At 36.6% G+C, this 19,984-nt stretch overlaps 1 protein-coding gene across 1 annotated transcript in view; it reads right to left on the bottom strand.

The window, feature by feature from the left end:
- Positions 1 to 1,194: 1,194 nt before the first annotated feature.
- Positions 1,195 to 19,984, bottom strand: part of TRAM1 (translocation associated membrane protein 1) — a 32,189-nt gene continuing 13,399 nt past the window's right edge. Inside the window, exons 6-11 of the mRNA XM_065903339.1 lie at positions 18,293 to 18,377; positions 12,052 to 12,122; positions 11,841 to 11,945; positions 10,885 to 11,028; positions 9,809 to 9,969; positions 1,195 to 2,778 (exon numbers count right to left, since the gene is read on the bottom strand). Coding sequence (XP_065759411.1) covers positions 2,705 to 2,778; positions 9,809 to 9,969; positions 10,885 to 11,028; positions 11,841 to 11,945; positions 12,052 to 12,122; positions 18,293 to 18,377 — 640 coding nt within the window. The 3' untranslated portion in view covers positions 1,195 to 2,704. The remainder of the gene's footprint in view (positions 2,779 to 9,808; positions 9,970 to 10,884; positions 11,029 to 11,840; positions 11,946 to 12,051; positions 12,123 to 18,292; positions 18,378 to 19,984) is intronic.

Below are 19,984 nucleotides of genomic sequence, written 5' to 3'. Positions count from 1 at the left end.
AGGCCACAGAACTAGTTTTCTGTGAAAGCATCTGGGAACACCTTGGAGATAAAGGGTGTCATTAGCTGTTGCCAACATCTGTGTGACATGTTTCTCTCCCATTCCCTCGCTTACACAAGCATTGCTCCAGGATTAGTTCTGAACTTAAAGACTATGCACAACTAATTTTAGAAGAATGTTAATCCATTTTTTTCCAGAAGAGTCCACCTGGGCCACTCACAGTCATATCCTAAAATGCTGGCAAGAAGGCATCTTTTGGGGGGAAAGACACCCCCAGAGTGGCAAAGCAACTGGTTCAAGGTCACTCCATGATGCTTCCCCACAGGCTTCAGTGTGACAGGCTGGGGGACACGCAGCCTCTGGGGGCCTGTAGGGAAACCTTACTTGGAGGGGATCTAGGGCTTACTCTTTACAAGTACACTGCTGCATATGTGTGTTTTGTAATGCCAACGGCTTCACATCAAAACCCATAGCATATGCTCAGTGGGTTTGCAGCACCTGTAGTAAGTGCTGTAATTTCATAGCAAGAAGATTCCTCCACTGAGTGTGGAGTCACTGCATGTTGGGTCCCCACTGCTGCCATTCTAGGTGTGTCAGGAAGCATGTATGCATGTAAAGGATGACCAGTCTGGCAGGAAGAGACACACCGTTAAGTTTGTTTGGCCCAACAGTCCTTGAATTTGGTTATAAACCATTTTTTCTCAGACATGCTCTCATAAATAATACATGAAACTAATCATGCTTTTTGGTAGAACATGTGTTACTTTGGAGGAAAGGCTATCCTAAATGCTTATCAAAAGTATGCTCTTTAAACATGTGTACAGGACTTCCCTGGTGGTCCAGTGGTTAAGAATTCGCCTGCAACAAAGCAGGAGACATGGCTCTGATCCCTGGGGTCTGGGAAGATACCACATTCCTCAGGGCAACTAAGCAGGTGTGCTGCAGCTACTGAAGCTGGTGCATCCTAGAGGCCATGTTCCCAACAACAGAAGCCACGACAAGAAGCCTGAGAGAGAGTAGACCCCTTCTGCTGCAACTACACAAAGTCTATACACAGCAGCAAAGACCCAATGCAACCAAAAATAAATATTAAAAAAAAAATTCACTTCTAAAAATAAATGTGTACCTTTTAATGAGATTAGACACTAAAAATAGTGTAAAATTTGCTAACAAAGAAAACGTTCAAGATGCAGCTTGTGAAAGTAAAAATTTTTATTCTGATTGATTTCTCAATGTATAGTTCAATATAAGGCCAGTTTTTAATGGCAGAGATTTGGTTCCACGGAAACTCCATGATGCTACAGAGAGCTACTACTTTTTCCAGAAAGTAGGTAAACAGCTGGAAACAGAAAGCACTTTCTAGCAGCATGGCAACTCATTAAACTGCAGAGTGACCAGGTCTGCAACTTTTATACTAAAAATGGCGCAAACATTAGCTGGTGACAGAAGTGAGAAGTGGGGAGCAAGATGTGAACATTGAAAGGAGTGATATGTGTCTTGTAAAGATGACAAAAACCCAAGGACAGCTATAAAGATTTGAAAGGATAATTATAGAAAAGGGAACCAAATATTTTACCCAAATGTTTTTTAGAGCCTTTCTGTAGAGATACAAATATATATATATATATATATTTATCCAAAAATATGTTTTATACAGATAAATGGTTTCTCAAATAAGGATGGAACCAAAGCTACAGTTATAACATAAAGCACTGTCTTTTGTAAGATTATTTATCCACCTGAATTTTCAATTTGAGGTTAGTGCATTAAATATTTTCAAATATTGACATCCTTTTCATGTATATAAATCAAGGAGGCATTATTTTTTAAAAGGGTTTTTAGGTTAAACAGTATTTTTCTAAGATCCTGTGCATATCAAACTTATGACAAGCCCCATTAAGAATCATTATTTAATAAACATATCAAAAAGGGCTATGGTCAAATTTTCTTCTTTATAGGAAACATTTAATTTTCTGATTTCCAGTTTACAAGTGTTGAAAATGCACAAGAAAGCTATTACTTCACAAGTACTTTTATGTTAAGATATTTTGATTCAATATACATGGCAATATATCTCCACATATCGTAACCAAAAGTATGTTTCTTTCCTTAAAAAAATGGGGATGTAGCATTAACAATCACTATAAAATAAAGCACACAAGTATTTTGGTGAATTTACAAATCTTTTTCCCCAAGTGTAAAGGCTACAAAAATTCCTAAAAATTAGAGAACACTGAAAACATATTAAAATTTGACATCCAACTTTATATTATTTCCATTTTGCCCTGAAAGATAACTTAAAAAATATGACCCTGCTGGAACAGGCCATCTTGCTTAATATAAAAAATTGGTGAGAGCAAGAAATTGTATCACTGATATGTGTAATTTTTGTAAATAGTTATCTCTTCAAATCATTAGAAAAATGCTTAAAGATAAAAAACAAAATAAAATAAAATAAAATATGATGGTGGTCCCTAAACTATTTTGAAGGCAGGTAGCTTAGTCTAAGCTAAAACATTTTTTCACTCATAGGAATCATCCTCCCCTCAAATGCCCTTTAAAAAAATGCATGAAACAATGCAATAGTAGCAAGAATCAAAGAGCAGAAAACGTATTTTCAGGAACAGAAAAAAATCTCTAGTGCTGAAAGATATAGTAAAAAGCAGATTTCTTTGGGGACATTAATCAATTAGATTATAATTCATTATGAAGATTTCTCTTTTCTATTACGGGGAGAGTCTGCTCCATTTGAGGTTACTGTTCCATTGACACCATTTTCTGAAAAGAGAAAAAAAATCAGGATTACTTTCTTTTATAAATAAGTGTAAATGACAGTATCTTTTATACATAAAGGTACCTTCAGAAAAGAAAATTTAAAACCCAATATATATTCTTATGCCCTTAGGTGAAACTTACTAGTGCTTAATCCATATGAGTATTTAACCAATCATAAAACACGCTAATAAGTTAAACACAATGAACTGAAAGCAGCAAATTAAAAGGAATTATAATATGTCAATTATATCTCAAAAAATAGTTCAAAAAAGGAAAGCAAGAACAAGAAGAATTATACAACAAAGTCTGCAAAGCAACACTTTCATAGAAAAACAGGAATATTTTTTACACTGGACAGCAGACAAGGGAGGTTCTTGGGGATATGTTTCTTTACAACATATTAAAAAATTGCCATTTAGGATAACTCTTATGTTTAAGAGTGTTATAATGGCCTTCTTCAAGCTAGGGTGGAATAACTGATGTCAGACCAATCCTCCCTCCAAAAATACCCATAAAAGGAGAACATAAAAATGGCTATTTGAAGGCACTGGGGAAAAAAACAAGTCAGCTAAGAATATTTCTCCCCCAAGGGATTTAGCCAGCTACTTAAATGAGCACATAGCACATATATACACACAAATGTGCACACACACCAAGCAAGACTCAGAGAAATCCAGCAGAAAGTAACTCTGTGAACAAAAAGCTACACAGAGAATTGGGACGTCTCACAATGACAGGGAGATAAAAATAAGTATTCGGCGCCTATCAGAGAAGAAAGTTCTTAGAAATAGTTGGTGTCCTAGGAATGAGGGTGAACTGGAAATAGATTGGCTTCAGTGACATAGAATGATCCACTCATATTTAATCCAGAGTTTCTACTGATGCAGCCACAGTATCTACATTCTTTTACACAAAACATTCAGTATTCAATTAAAAATTACCAGGTGTGTCAGAAAACAAGACCAAATGATTGAAAACTAAGAGAAAAAAAAATATCAGAAATAGATCCTCAGATGAGCCAGATGTGGAGCTGTCAGACAGGGACATTAATAGAACAATGACTAATAAAAATAAATGCAAAGACAAGTCGTTTCATCCAAGGACTCAAAGATCTTTAACCCTAGGACTGGAAAATAGCGCAACTAAAAATATAAATTTAATAAAAATTTAACAGCAGATTAGACACAACAGAAGAGATTAGTGAACTAGAAAAAAATACTCATACTGAAACTCAGAAAAAAAAGGATGGAAAAAAACCAGAAAAGCATGAGAAGATATAAAAGGACAGGATAAAGAGGTTTAAACACATGTACTGGAATTCCCGAAGGACAGGAGAAAGAGAATGGGGCAGAAGCAATATCTGAAGAAATAATGGTGAAGAATTTCCCCAAACAGTAAAAGAAACCAAGCCAAGATTCAAGAAGCTAGGTACAACGCAGGGCAGGACATACATAAAGAAAATCAAACTTATGCACATCACAGTATAACTGTCAAAAAGAACAATTTCATCAGACTGGAAGGAAAAACTAAAATTACACACTGCTTACAAAACACAATTTATATTTAGGGACAAGAAAAGGTTTAAGGTAGAAAAATAGGAAACAGGGAAAGGTACACCATGATATAACATTTTACTACAAGAAAATTGGTGAGCCAGAGTGAATTCAGACTAACTAGAGATGAAGATGGACATGTGACAATAACAAAGGACACATTCCACAGGGATTTATAACAGCCCTAAACTTTGAGGCACCTGTAATATATCCTCACAATATTTAAAGCAAAAATGTACAAGCTACAAGGAGAAGTGGGTCAATACCTTTTGTAATAACTGACTGAACAAGCAGAACTCCTTCTACCAAGTCAGTAAAGACACAAAAGAATGGACCACACAAATGGACCTGATGCCTACCTATAGAACAACATACTCAACAAACACACAATACACATCCTTGAGAAGGCCAAAGGGAACATTCATCAAAACTGAACAAATGATGAGACATAATGAAGGTCCCAACAAATTTCAAAGAACTGAAATCATTCAGAGTATGCTTTTTAACCACAGTGTGTAAGGTAGAAATCACTAGTAAAAACTAGAAAATACCCAAATATTTGTAAACTACACAATGTACTTAAAAGTAATCTATGAGTCAAAGAGGAAATCACAATTGGAATCATAAAATATTTGAAGCTGAATGATAATGAAAAAGACGTATCAAAACCTGTGAAATAAGGGTAAAGCACTGCTGAAAGGGAAGTCTGCCCTTACTTGCAAGTAATTCATGAGAAGGGATAAAAATCAATGATTCATTCTAACAAAGCCACAAATAACAAAACAGCAAATTAAAGGGAAATAAGAACAGAGATCAATGACAGAACTGAGACAATCAGCAAAAGAAGACAAATGTTAGTTCTTGGCTGATGGAAGTGAAAAAAGAGAAAGGCATAAATTACTAACATGGGAAGTGGAAAATGGGAATCATTACTGTTTTACAGGCATTAATAAGTAGATACTATGAATAATTTTACATCAATACATTTCACAAATTTAGATGAAATGGATAAATCCTTGAAAAATACAATTTACCAAAAAAAGAAATGATAAGAAAAAATTTGAATAATCCTATTATCTATTAAAGAATGCAAATCTGTATCTTCCTATAAACAAAAGTCTAGGTTGGATAGCTTCACTGGTGAATCCTTCCAAACATTTAAATAAGAAATGATGCCGGCATTACATGAAGGACAAACCTGCCCAATACCTTTTATAGTCAGCAAAACTCATATCAAAACCTGACAAAACAGTTAATTTTAGCCTAATCTTTTACATGAACACAGATGCAAAAATTCTAACAAAATATTGAAAAAACAATCCAACAAAAGAGATATTATCATCAACTTGGATTTAGGCCAGGAAATACATTACCAAAAATACATATTTATATTCTTTATGAATACAGATATTAAAATCCTCAACAAAATACTAGCAAGTCAAATCAAGTGACATTCAAAGGATTATGTACATTACCAGTCAGTGAGCTTTATCCCAGGATTGCATTATATGCTTAACATTAAAAAAATCAATTAATATAATCCATGATAATAATCTAGAAGAGGAAATGGCAACCCACTCCAACATTCTTGCCAAGATAATCCCATGGACAGAAGAACCTGGTGGGCTACAGTCCATGGAGTCACAGGAAGTCAGACACACTTGAAGTGACTGAGCACGCATGCATGATAATAATAAAGGATACAAACCATTTGATGATCTTAACAGATGCAGAAAAAGCAAGTGATAAAACCTAACATCCTTTTACGATATAAATTACAAACAAACAAAGGAAAAAAGGGAACTTTCTCTACATGCTGAAACCCATTTAGGCAAAACTCACAGGTAACATTATACTTAAAGGTGAAAGACTGGATGTTTTCCTGCTAAGATCAGGAATAAGGTGAGGATGTCTGTTTTTGCTTATTTAAAATTGTTCTGAAGGTTCTAGCCAGGGTAATTTGGCAAGAAAATGAAATAAAAGGCATCCAGACTGAAGAGGGAAAAGTAAAACTATCTCTTTGCAGATGACATGAGCTTGTATATTGAAAATGCAAAGAAATCCACAAATGTGCAATTAAATAATGAAATAAAACTTTAAAAAACCCCAATAAGTACAGCAATGTTGTAGGATACAAGATCAATATGCAAAAATTCCATTGCATTTCTATACACTGGCAATGAAAAATCCAAAAATGAAATTAAGCAGACAATTCTATTTACAACAGCATCAAAAAGAATAAAATACTTAGGAATAAATTTAATGAAGAAGTGCAAAACTTATACACTGATACCTATAAAATTTAATTGAAAAAAATTAAAGAAGACCTCAAAAGACATAAAGACATCTATGTTCACACTCCCTAAGGCAATCTACAGACCCAAGATACTCCAAATGAAGTCCAGATGACTTTTTTGCAGGAAAATGATAAACTGATCCTAAAATTTGTATGGAAATGCAAGGCACCCAGAATACCCAAAACATGAGAAAAACAAAACTGGCAGACTCACATTGCATGATTTGAAAACTTACTACAAAGCTACGGTAATCAAGAGAAGGGCATAAGAACAGACATCCAGATGAACAGAACAGAGCTAGAAATAAATTACTACTTTTATAATCAACTGATTTTTTAATAGGAGTATCAAGACAATTAAATGAAAACTAGTTTTTTTCACAAATGGTGCAGAGATAATTGGATATCAACAGGTGAAACGATAAATGTGTTAGTATAATGTTATACTTCAGAAAACAGTTTAGCAGTTCTCTGTTAAATATACAGTTATGATATGACCCAGCAATTCCACTCCTAGGTATATCCCAAACAGCAAAAACCAGGTGTTCAAACAAAAATATGTACACAAATATTAACAGCATCAGTCATAGTAGCCCCAACATGGAAACAACCCAAATATTCATCAATTTACGGATAAACATAACACTGTATCTTCATACACTCGTTTATTATTTGGCCATGGAAAGGAATGAAGTATCAACACATGCTATGTATGATATATATAAATTTTAAACACATGCTATGTGAAAAAAAAAAAATGTCCAGAAAAGGCTAATCTATAGAGACAGAACAGGTAAGAGGTTGCTAGGGGCAGAGGAAAGGAGGGAATGGAATGACTGCTAGTGGGCATGAGGTTTTTTCTGGGTGATACAAATCTTCTGGAATTAGGCAGTGGTATTGAGAAACCTGTATGCAGGTCAGGAAGCAACAGCTAGAACTGGACATGGAACAACAGACTGGTTCCAAATAGGAAAAGGAGTACCTCAAGCCTGTATATTGTCATCCTGCTTATTTAACTTATATGCAGAGTACATTATGAGAAACGCTGGACTGGATGAAGCATAAGCTGGAATCAAGATGGACGGGAGAAATATCAATAACCTCAGATATGCAGATGACACCACCCTTATGGCAGAAAGTGAAGAGGAACTAAAAAGCCTCTTGATAAAAGTGAAGGAGGAGAGTGAAAAAGTTGGCTTAAAGCTCAACAGTCAGAAAACTAAGATCATAGCATCTGGTTCCATCACTTCATGGCAAATAGATGGGGAAACAGTGGAAACAGACTTTATTTTTTTGGGCTCCAAAATCACTGCAGATGATGATTGCAGCCATGAAATTAAAAGACGCTTATTCTTTGGAAGTAAAGTTATAACCAACCTAGAGAGCATATTTAAAAGCAGAGACATTACTTTGCAAACAAAGATCTATCCAGTCCAGGGTATGGTTTTTCCAGTAGTCATGTATGGATGTGAGAGTTGGACAGTGAAGAAAGCTGAGCACCGAAGAATTGATGCTTTTGAACTGTGGTGTTGGAGAAGACTCCTGACAGTCCTTGGACTGCAAGGAGATCCAACCAGTCCATCCTAAAGGAGATCAGTCCTGGGTGTTCATGGAAGGACTGATGTTGAAGCTGAACTCCAATACTTTGGCCACCTCATGTGAAGAGTTGACTCATTGGAAAAGACCCTAATGCTGGGAAGGATTGGGGGTAGGAGAAGAAGGGAACAGAGGATGAGATGGCTAGATGGCATCACCGACTAGACGGACATGGGTTTGGGTAGACTCCGGGAGTTGGTGATGGACAGGGAGGTCTGGGGTGCTGCGATTCATGGGGTTGCAAAGAGTTGGACATGACTGAGCAACTGAACTGAACTGATGCACAATTTTGTGAATATACTTAAAGAATTACTGAAATGTACACTTTAAAATGTCAACTTCTCGTGTATGAATTATATTCCAATAAAGCAGTTATTAAAAAACATTTAATCAGAGATACTCTATATAAGTGGGAGGTATATAGCATGTTTGGGACTTCCCAGTTAGTACTAGTGATAAAGAACCCATCTGCCAATGCAGGTGATGTAAGAGACATGGGTTCGATATCTGTGTTAGGAAGATCCCCCGGAGGAGGGCATGCCAACCCAGTCTAGTATTCTTGCTTGGAAATTCCCAAGGACAAAGGAGTCTAGTGGGCTACAGTCCGTAGGGTCACAAAGAGTCGGACACGACTGAAGCAACTTAACACGCACACACATACACACACAGCTAACACCAAACTTAAAGGTGAAAGACTGGATGTTCACACACACATCAGGCTCATGGGTTGAAATACTCAATTCTCCCTCAGTTGATCTATGGAGTCAATGTAATATCAACCCGATACCCCAGTGAAGTTTTTTGTGTGTGTGCAAACTGACCAAGATGCACTAAAATTCATATGACACGCAAAGGGTCAAGAGTTGCTGATACAAACCTGAATAAGGACAAGACTGGAAGACATAAACTATCAGATATAAAGACACAAAAGGAGCAAACCACCACAGTTGATAAAGATTTTAAAACGGAATTTCTTGTCTTACACTTTCAACTATACTACTACAAGTTGAAAAGTTATTCCACTGTCAATGCATTTTCAATCAAAAGCCTGAAGGAGAAAAGAGGTAAGAGGCAAAGTAAAAGATGAAGGGCCAAACAATCAGGAGTTATACAAGAGCTGTTCCTCTTGGGACTAAAGGGCAGATGGAAGGAGCTGAAAGAGGTCTTGTTTTTCAAATATGAGTAAGATGTCCGAAAGTACTATCACTCTTCAGGATACTCACTCATTAAAACTGCCCATGTATACACTGGTCTAGGGGGGCTCAAAATCACCAACTCTGGAGGACTTGTGAGAGAGAACTTTAGTGTCCATGTACACACTGGTCTAGAGGGGCTCAAAGTCACCAAGTCTGCAGAACTTGTGAGAAAGAACTTCAGTGGACGGTTTTTGAGGGCAATAAATGATTCAAGGGAACCACCAAACTGTAAGATGGGGCAAAATGATTTTCTTTCTAATTTTGCTAGTAAGTAGAATTAACTCTTCTTTTTAAGATTTTAAATCTTAATAAGATTATAAATAAGACTTCAAAACATTAAAAAAAAAAAGTGTTTTCTACTTCAGGTTTTTCACTGTTTACTGAGTACAAACCTGTTCCTTTTCTAGAAGATCTGCCTTTAGTCACTGGTGGCTTCTTCTTCACAGCTGGTGCCTGAAAAGTAGAATGTTCTCTCCACCTTCGAAGTTGAAAATTAATGAACTTCCACATCATGAATGCTTGGGTAATACAAATGGATGCCAGAACAGCAATTCTGAGAATACAAAGAAATAAACAGAAAATTAACGTGCACCCAAGCAATGCCATTGAATAAAGTAGTCTCTCTTGCTTTGACAGTATTAGCTTAGTGCTAAATTCCCACTACATTGACAAGGATTATATTAATGAATAATTACCCCACTAATAATTTAACCCCAGGTGGCTTAATGGTAAGGAATCCACCTGCCAATGAAGGAGATGCAAGAGACTCAGGTTTGATCCCTGGGTTGGGAAGATCCCTTGGAGGAGGGCATGGCAACTCACTCCAGTATTCTTGCCCGGAGAATGCCATGGACAGAGGAGCCTGGCTGGCTACAGTCCACAGGGTCACAAAGAGTTGGACATGACTAAAGTGACTGGGCACAATAATTAACCCCAGAAGTTAAATAAATGCTTTAGTAATTTTTTTTCAAACTTTAAACTTTTTATTTTTTATTGGGGTACAGCCGATTAAACTGTTGTGGTAGTTTCAGGTGAACAGCAAAGGGACCCAGTCACACATATACATGTATCCACTCTCCCTCAAATCCTTCTCCCAATCCAGGCTGGCGCAGAATATTGAGCAGAGTTCCCTGTGCTAGACAGTAGGTCCTTGTTGGTTATCCATTTAAAATACAGCAGAGTGTACATGTCCACCCCCAACTCCCTAATTATCCCCTCCCCCGGTAACCATTTCATTTTCTAAGTCTGTGAGTCTCTTCCTGTTTTGTTAGTTTATTTGTATCTAAATGCTTTAGTATTGATACTTTAATTTATACATGAAATTGCAATAGGTATGAAATCAAATCAAATGAGTATTTTCCCCTACCTCTCATAATTATACCTTTATATTTTAGACAATTCACATTTTAAATTGATAATACATACTATATTGTAGGGCAAGGTGAGAAAAGTGTTAAATCAACCCTACCTAACAGCCAACACATTGAAGTTTCCAGTACTGAAATCCAGCTTCTGGTTCTCTGCTCTTGCCAGGCCAAAGCCAACAGTGAGTACCGAGAGAATTAAAGTCAGAAGTCTTCCCAAAACAAACAGAACTGCCCACAGAGAAAATCTGTGGGAAAAAATGTCAAAGTCAGATTCACAAAATTGCAAAGATAAGATGCTAGTAGAAATCAGATTTCTGTTAAGTAACTGCATATTAAAACAGCCATTTCGTACAGTTCTGCAAAAAGGATTCTGAAATAAAATGCTAGGGAAATGCTTCATATTATATTACATTCTTGGAGATTGTATAACATAGCATATTTCAGGTTCTAAAAGTCCAGTTAAAGAAATATGATTTTTTTTTTTGTTTAGCTGATTTTTTGTGTATGTGTATGACAACTATTAATGATTCTCAGAGCTACTGGTATATAGAACAATTTTGGAAAAGGCTGAATAAAAACAAAGGCCATGTATTCCATTCTCATGAGAGTCTTCGTTTCACTTTTTTTCTCCCCAAGGCTCTTTACAAGACATACTACGTCAATGCTGTCCAAGTTTAATTTAATTTTCCCATCAAAATATTTTTGTATCTTTAAGGCTCTATAATCTATTATTTCAATTTCTTCTGAAAGTTCACTTTTCCTCATTATTCCTTCTCCAAAAGAACAATGTGCACTAAACAAGATAGGAAAAGTTGTATCAGAAAAGTAAATCCTCAACCTTCAAAACTACAAGTTCCAATATACTATCTCTCAAGCTAAGAAAGACTATTTTAGAGAACAAAATACCAACTTCAACTGTTAAAAAGTGTCATTTTATTTAAAGTAGCTTATAAAACAACATAATTGCCCATAGCATGGACCTTGGCAATAGCATAGACCTTTGCAACATAGGCACTGACTTTAACTACACAGGAAACAGAATAGTTGAAAGACTCACCCTTTCTGATACTTTTCATCACTAAAGTAAAACAGGCGGGAAATGTGGAAAAGAAACTCGACAAAGTAGTGTAGCACCAAAAGCACAAGTCCTAGATGATTCAAGCTGTTAAAAGAACACATTTAAAATGAAAAGATTAATTACGAATTAAGACAGAGTAGCATACTATCTGCCCAGTCCATGAACACACCCAAGAAAAATCCCAACTCACTTTAAAAGATACGCTCCAGCAATGTGAAAGAGGTAAAGGCCAATGTATACAAGCTGACGAGGAATATCTTCCTGTAAACAGAAAATGGCACAATGTGTTAACACTGGGGGAAGTAGTTTTGTTTGGAAAATGCATTTGTGTGAAAATGCAGTCACAGAAGACCTGAAGGCCACTCTGCCCAGCACCCATTCCAAGTGCTCACCCCAACTGGCCAGTCCTTTACCCTCTCTTGGCTTCATCTACTCATCTGGAAATGTGAATAACACCTGGGTTTGCTTGAATCAGATGAACTCCAAATCCCTTTTAGTACTGAGTGGTTCTTTTTATAATAAATAATATTAAATGACACAATCTTAATAACCATAATGTCCTTCTAATATTAAAACTGCTATGTTTATACCAGCAGAGATTCTTTAGTTTATCCAAATAGTATTCACGATTTTTAGTCCCTTTCATTTCACTGTCAGTCAAGTCATTAAAACCAAAGGTTAAAATTTATCTTCTCACTTAGGACACCATCTACTTGTATATTCTTTCTCCTCTTAATAACCCTGTAAGTCAGGTATTCAGATTTCACTTTTGCTTTTCCTTCCCCGCCAACCCCATAGTTCTTAGTGACTTGGTTATCTTAGAAATAGTAGTTTTCAAAGATATTTAAGTCAAGTGACTCATAAAATTAATTTGGGGGTCACCCTAACATCTTTTGAAATATGAAATATAATTTAAAAAATGCTAGTGTACAGCACATTGTATTGTTTCATGAAAGTTTTATTCCAGATTTCACACACACCTGTACACACACAGAATTATAATGTAAACTCTACAGTTTTTCACCCTAGGTTACAGTAAAAAATGTTTGCAAAAAATGAACAGCAGGTCCTATAAACACTTGTTAATTTAGGAAATGCCTGTACTGCTCATTTCTACTCTGTTTTTGGCAGTTTACCACATATACGGTTCTACTAGCCTGGCTAGTACTATTCATGTACTGCAGCTCTAATTAAAATGATTACAATATGGTTGATGTCAGCAAACTGAGCACCATTTTCCTGGAACCTCACTAGACTTGTCTCTGGCATACAGAGAGCTGAACACAGATCTCTTCTCTTTCAGTCCCTACAATTCAAGTACAGTTACTTCACCAAATCCTCCGAGAAAAGAGTAGAGAGTTCGTAAGTGTAGTTTTGAAACTGAAAAGTCTTTTCCAATAAGAATGGTACAAAGATCAAGTGTTAGAGAATGTACGACAGTTGAACAGAACTATATAGAGTCTTCTATATAGTCGTTTCGGGGAAAATTCCCAAGATACAATACTAAGTGTACAGTGGAGCTTCCAACTGGAGAGAGAACTAAGGCTGGCTGACAATTTTCTCCACATAATTCTCAAACTTCAAATGAAATATTTCTCCTTACTAAAGGAGCAAGAGAAAAAGGTGTGATAACATGGCAAAGTTCAACCATAAGGAAGTCTCTTTACTCTCTTAAAATCATTTCAGACCAGCTCAGCTATAGTGTTATAATTACAATTTGACATCCTATGTAAACAGAGGTGTCACTAAATACATGGTACTTGTATTTCTGAAAGTGTGGTGTATATATCATTGGCACCGTACAAAATGATTTTAGATAGTATACAACAAAACACTTTAACTTTCACGATAATTTTATTTTTCATTTTATTGTTTCTAAAGATTTTTTTTTTAATGTGTGGACCATTTTAAAAAGTCTTTATTGAATTTGTTACAATACTGCTTCTTTTTTATGTTTTGGTTTTCAGCTGCAAGGCATGTGGCTTCCCAACCAGGGATCAAACCTGCACCCTCTCCATTGGAAGTCTTAATAACCACTGGACTGCCAGGGAAGTTTCTCACTATAATTTTAAATACATTTTAAGTTGCAGTGAGGTGGCATGTAAGTGACTACATATAAGAAACAATGCCATATTCCTTCAGATGTGCTACACAATGTTCCAGATTTCTGAGGGGAAAACACCACCAAGAGGACCCTTGATACTTATAATAAAAGCTTTTTAAAAAGTTTTAAAATTGCTGATTGGACACTAAACTCATTTTATTACATAAGAACTTGTATAAATCAACGTAAAAAACTAATTTGCTGGAATAACTGCTGGAAAAGCTACAGCAGTGTAACTGCTTGGAAAGATTAAAGAAAAAAAGATTTTTTTAAAAAAGAAGAAACACAAATAGGTTTTAAAAATACACTATTTAGCAGAGAACATAAGCTGCCTATCTTTTTTCCTGTTAGACAAATCTAAAAACACTACCATAAATTACAAACATACTATATTTCAAAAAGTCATTCCATTTCTCTTTTTTCCCCTTAAATCTCAACCTAATTATGTGAGGCAAGGTTTCGCTTGCTCTTAGGTAAAGAAAAGTCCAGAGCTTCTTCCCTAAATTCAAGTTCAACTTTGCATCTCAGCCCTGCCTTTCTGATAGCAACTTAGTCAATCATGGTGAGTAAAATACCACCAAAGGTCCCATCGCCACAACTGTCAAATCCTTAGCAAGAGCTTCTCCAAAAGGACAGAATACCAAGAAATCTTTTTTCTAAGTAATAGAAACTAGAGCCTTCTACAAACTGGCCAGTGTCTCTAAAGCAGTTTGCAAATTCAAAGCTGAACCAGAGAAAAGTGTCAAAATAAATGAGTGACAAGGAGGGGTCTACTGCAAGGAGTGGTGGAGAGTGAAGGTTAAAGGTGTTTCCCTATTAACAATAATAGGTGATAGGTGTGATGTAGCATGATTTTTAAAATGAAACCAGACTTCCTCTGATGTTCTTCAATTCTCATAGGGTTACAGCCCTTCTGGGGCTTTACATGCCTGTGGCCAACAATAAAGAGCTTACCCAGCACCATGGTCTCTGGGGCCTACATGCTTCCCTGGGGTGTGGGGATCAGTGAGAAAAGAGAAGGCTGGGTGAAAAGATCAGTGAGAAAAGATGTCGGCACTCTTAGAGGCAGTTCACGGTATCAGTTAACCGGCCACATCACAGATTTCAATTAGGGAGTCATAACTGTTTTAGAACCTAGAGTCTAGATGAATGCAAACGTGGATGAGAAAAAGCTATTTTGGTTTTCCAAGACTCACTACCCTATGATTTTGTTATGTAAATAAACTCTTTTTACCAGAAGTCAGAAATGAGGTTTTGTTTATTTACAAACTTTCTTAAACCTGAATGGAAAAAATATGTAATGAAATGAGCAGTTGCCAAGTACTTATATATCCTTAATGCTAATATTCAAGTAGTTTACATAAAGACAAAGTCATAGACTAATGACTTAAAATTCTGATAAGTCTCCTTTTTCATGGAATACCTAATAAACACAGTACACTTAAATCAAAACAAATGCTAAAATTATAAATAACTTCAGGTAACATTTTTGGTTGTTATTCCAACATCTTTTATTAACCAGGTCAGCTGTATACTTTAGTAAATTTCTATTTTTATAAGGAAATGTTTTTCTTAACTATACAGTACTAAAATATGAACTTTACTTTAAACTGAATATCACATATATGCCCAAATATAAGGCAAAGATTTTCCCCTAAACCAAAAATGTAGTGATCTCATATGTAAATTTTTCCAAAGCTCTCATACTACAGAGATCTGTATTGATTATTTTAAACAACAAATAAATGGGTTAAGATACATAACCTGAGAAAACTCAACCAATGTCATTTCTAAATGCTTACACAAGGTTAGTGGAGGAATCAATAAGACAGAGTAACGATGTACTTTGGAAAAACTGATTTAAATGAGTCAAGGAAGCTCCAGTGATGAAGGACAGATATTAGCAACAAGTCGCACATGAAAAGTGTGAATTTAACCCTCAGGAAGGAGTGGGCAAAAAGCTTTTTAAAAATTTAATATACTTTATATCATATACAACTGTATGTATGGATAATTAAACCAAATAATCTGAATATCAGAAATAAAACATTTGGATATTCCATCCACACTTCCCTGAAACTTCTTATATTCAAGATGGCTAAGAAATTACATTTTGAATCCTCTTATGGACAAAAGAGAGGACTGTTTATATTGAAACATACATATTACATGCATTTAAAATATCCTTCTTAAAGCAAACTGAGTTATTTGTGACTAACACACCTCTTGAATTTCTACTGTGTTCCTTTTTCCATTTCTCTGTAGGACTGGGTCAAAACAACCACTGTTCTAATTTTTTTCCAGTGAAGAGTTCTTCCAAAAATAATTCTTATAGAGTAAATTTTAAGAAACCGTTGAACACATATGCAGCTGTTACTTTCAAATTATGTTAATTACTTGCAACAGCTACTTTCGACTGTCATATGTAGGTGTTAAAAATAGTTTCAGTTAAGTTCTAAGTTATGCAAATTATTCCACAAAAATTAGATTGCATTTTTGGAGAAATGCCATCTGGCAGGAATTGATAAGAAAAGAGCTTTGAGAACTAAAATGAACAATTACTTTGAAATGTCCCTCTCTACTTACATGGTCAATGAACAATATGTAGACATATGAACTCATAATGAAACCCAGAGGTAAAACATCCCATAGATACAAAAGTACATGAAGATCTAAACATCTGAACCATGGTGCTAAGATATCAAGGACTATGACGGTCTTAGCAGTGCTCCACAGAACCTTCTGCCATGAGGGTTAGGTTCTCTGTCTCTGATCCAAAATGGCAGACTGTGAAACCATGTGTGCCAACGAGCATTTGCGACATGGCTAGTGTGACCAAGAAAGCGAATTCTGTTTTTGTTTAATTAGGTTAAATGTGTCTTGTGGCTACTGTTTTGGACAGTGCAGCTATGGGACACGTATGGTTCACATTAGGTAATCACTAAATATGGAAGGGTTATTGGAAGTGGTGTGCCTAAAAATTTTATATTAAGACAGTTCTAAGTCAAAGGTTTTATGGATCTTCATCCTAATCCTTATAATCAACTAAAAACCATTCTACTTTACATGGACTCTAATTTGGTGCTATTCTCTAATCATGGCAGACATCAATGATGACTGACACACAAGACACAAAAACCAGAGACACAATACAGCAATAAAATCAAGTACTTATACTCATGGATTAACTACTCAGAACATATAGAAAGAAGTGTTCGTGGCTTTTAAGAAGGCAGAGATAAAATGGTCACTGGATAGGTAGTTACATTTCTGTTTTGGAAAACCTTCTCAAAGTAAGAGGATTTTAAAACCAGTGTTTTAAATGTGGAACAATGTAAAATACACACAACCCACAGAGAGCATAATGAATCCCCATGTACCTGTCTCCCAACTATGGCTGTTAACTCATGACTTTCTTTTCATCCATCACCCGCACCTCCCCCCCCAACGTCAGTTCATATATAGGGATTTTAAAAACAATCTCTCCCCAAAGGAGAATAAAAGTGCTTGATTAATTTATTAGAAAAGGTATCCTGGAGAAAAGAACGATGTGCTGGGATTATAGAATTATAGAATGTTAAAACTGAATGAGGTACAAAAAGGGAAGAAAAAGGGATCAGGGGACAGGGGCACAGATGGAAAGAACCCTTGGAACATAGGTGAGCAGCTAGATTTTAATTTAGAGCAAAAAGGACCTAGCACAGTTTTTAGAAGAGAAAGAGTTAAAATCAAGGAAACAAAGTTTACTCTGTGACATCAGGTAAGACTGACTTCAGAGGTACCGACGGTAAAACTACACAGGAGGCTACTGCAGTGCTCCAGGAGCTGAGTTACTGTTCAAACAAGACAAACGAACATCTTTCCTACCTATTTCACTAGGAAAAGAATCAAGGTGAATATTTAACTCTGGTTTACTTTTCTCAATATTGAATTTTTCTCTGGGACTTATACACAGTACCATTAGTTGCAGAATAATCTAATTAATCCGTTTAGTCTCACTTGTGAAACTGCTAAGAGTTTGAATATTACATTGCAAGATTTGTTTAAATTTTATTTAAATTATCACTAATACAATTTTAAAATGAGAAATTAGCATGTCAAATGTAAGATCTCCCCCTCTTAAGTTGAAATGAATAAAAGTTTCTGCAATAAATACTTAAAGACATTTAGTCTGTGTGGAAAAAGGGGAGGTGAGAGAATAGTGGGGGGATGGAAGAGGGGAAAAGGGAGGCTAGAGATGTGAGGAAATATTTAATTTTAAAACAACTTCTCAAAAAAAGGGCAAAAATGACAACACAAATCTAAAAATTACAAAACCCCTGCTTACTTTTTTGGTTTTCTGGAAGTAGAGTTCAGGAAAGGCATGAAACCAGTATGCCAACTGTGATATGTAGAAAAACTTCATCTGAAATCTGTGTAACACAAGAAAGTAGAACATATTGTTTAAAGCACAACATCTTTAAAGAATAAAGTAAAAACAAACACTGGAAATCAGGACGTGCTAGGTAGCTACCTTTGTGTTACTATTTCAGGTCCCCTTACAATACTTCCTGTACTTCACTCGGCAGTAGCCCCCTCCCCCAGCCCCCCCAGGGTCTCTCCGCCATCAGTCAGTTCCTCTGGACCAAACAGCAGGAGCAAAGACATGATCCACAGAATCCTGGGAGCAACCAAGCAAGCTACCAGGGAACAGAGCCCCTTGCCTGTGAGTGAGTGAGCGAGCGCTGATGAGTGTGCCTGTCAGCTACTGAAAATGTGCGGAACATGTCCCTGAGGGAATCAAATCACACATCTGTAAGGGTTCTGCAAAAGGGAAGTGGGAAGGGCAAAAAGATGGTGAGGAAGTGAAGGTGCACAGATTCACCAGCACTGGAAACTGAGACAATCCCAATTTCAAACAGCCTCTGGATTTTTCCTTAGGGAAACATGGTAACTCTACCTGGTTGAGACACTTGAGAGCACCCAATAAATGGAAACAAACTTGGATTCAAGAGAGGAATAAGGCACTGTAGGGCTCCCAGGAGACATATTCTCATCAGTCTAGAGTCCACAGTCTCTTCACACCACACCCCTCTAGACCTCCTCTTTCTGCTTTCCCTCCCCCTCTCCTCCAGAGGTCTAAAGTGGAAAACACAAAGCCTATCTGAATAATTCTGTAGGGAGAGAGGGGAAGGGGTTCAGGGAAGGGGAGAAAATACAGTTCCACATAAATATGATGTTTATATCCCCATTCTACAAAAGTTCATTGAATTAATTAATACACTTATTAAAAGTCAGAATGGCTCAGCAGAATATGGTAAAACTAGGTAATGCTGCTGCTGCTGCTGCTAAGTCACTTCAGTCGTGTCCGACTCTGTGCGAACCCATGGACAGCAGCCCACCAGGCTCCCCCGCCCCTGGGATTCTCCAGGCAAGAACACTGGAGTGGGTTGCCATTTCCTTCTCCAATGCATGAAAGTGAAAAGTAAAAGTGAAGACGCTCAGTCGTGTCCGACTCTTAGCGACCCCATGGACTGCAGCCTACCAGGCCCCTCCATCCATGGGATTTTCCAGGCAAGAGTACTGGAGTGGGCTGCCACTGCCTTCTCCAGTAGGTCATGTTACTCTCTTCATATCTTTTTCTCCAATTCTCCCATCACAATGCATCCACTGACTACTGCCTAGGTGATGAGCCCCTACAGCTGGCACAGCAAAGGATATGAAGAGAGACAGTTCCTTCTGCTGTCAAGTACATACAGTCTTGGTGGGCATGGGCACAACATAAGACTGATTTCCATAAATGAGACAATTACAGAGCAGCCAAGACAATGTATAAACATAAAATGCTGCACAACAAAATGAAAAATTCAGGAAAGCAGAAGCCCACAGATGCTAAAGGAGCAAGGAAAATATGGAATAGATGTTTTAGAACTGGGCTTGAAGAATGAGTAACTTAGCTAGCTGACTTGGCGACCCCTGAGCTTCTTATAGCACTGTACAGAAACCTTGGGGGCCAAAAAAGTGAAACAGTCTCTACCCT

Source organism: Muntiacus reevesi, chromosome 12 (genome assembly GCF_963930625.1).
Source record: "Muntiacus reevesi chromosome 12, mMunRee1.1, whole genome shotgun sequence".
Classification (NCBI taxonomy): Eukaryota; Metazoa; Chordata; class Mammalia; order Artiodactyla; family Cervidae; genus Muntiacus; species Muntiacus reevesi.
Note: the sequence above shows the minus strand (reverse complement) of the source record. Positions and strands in the feature narration are given on the sequence as shown.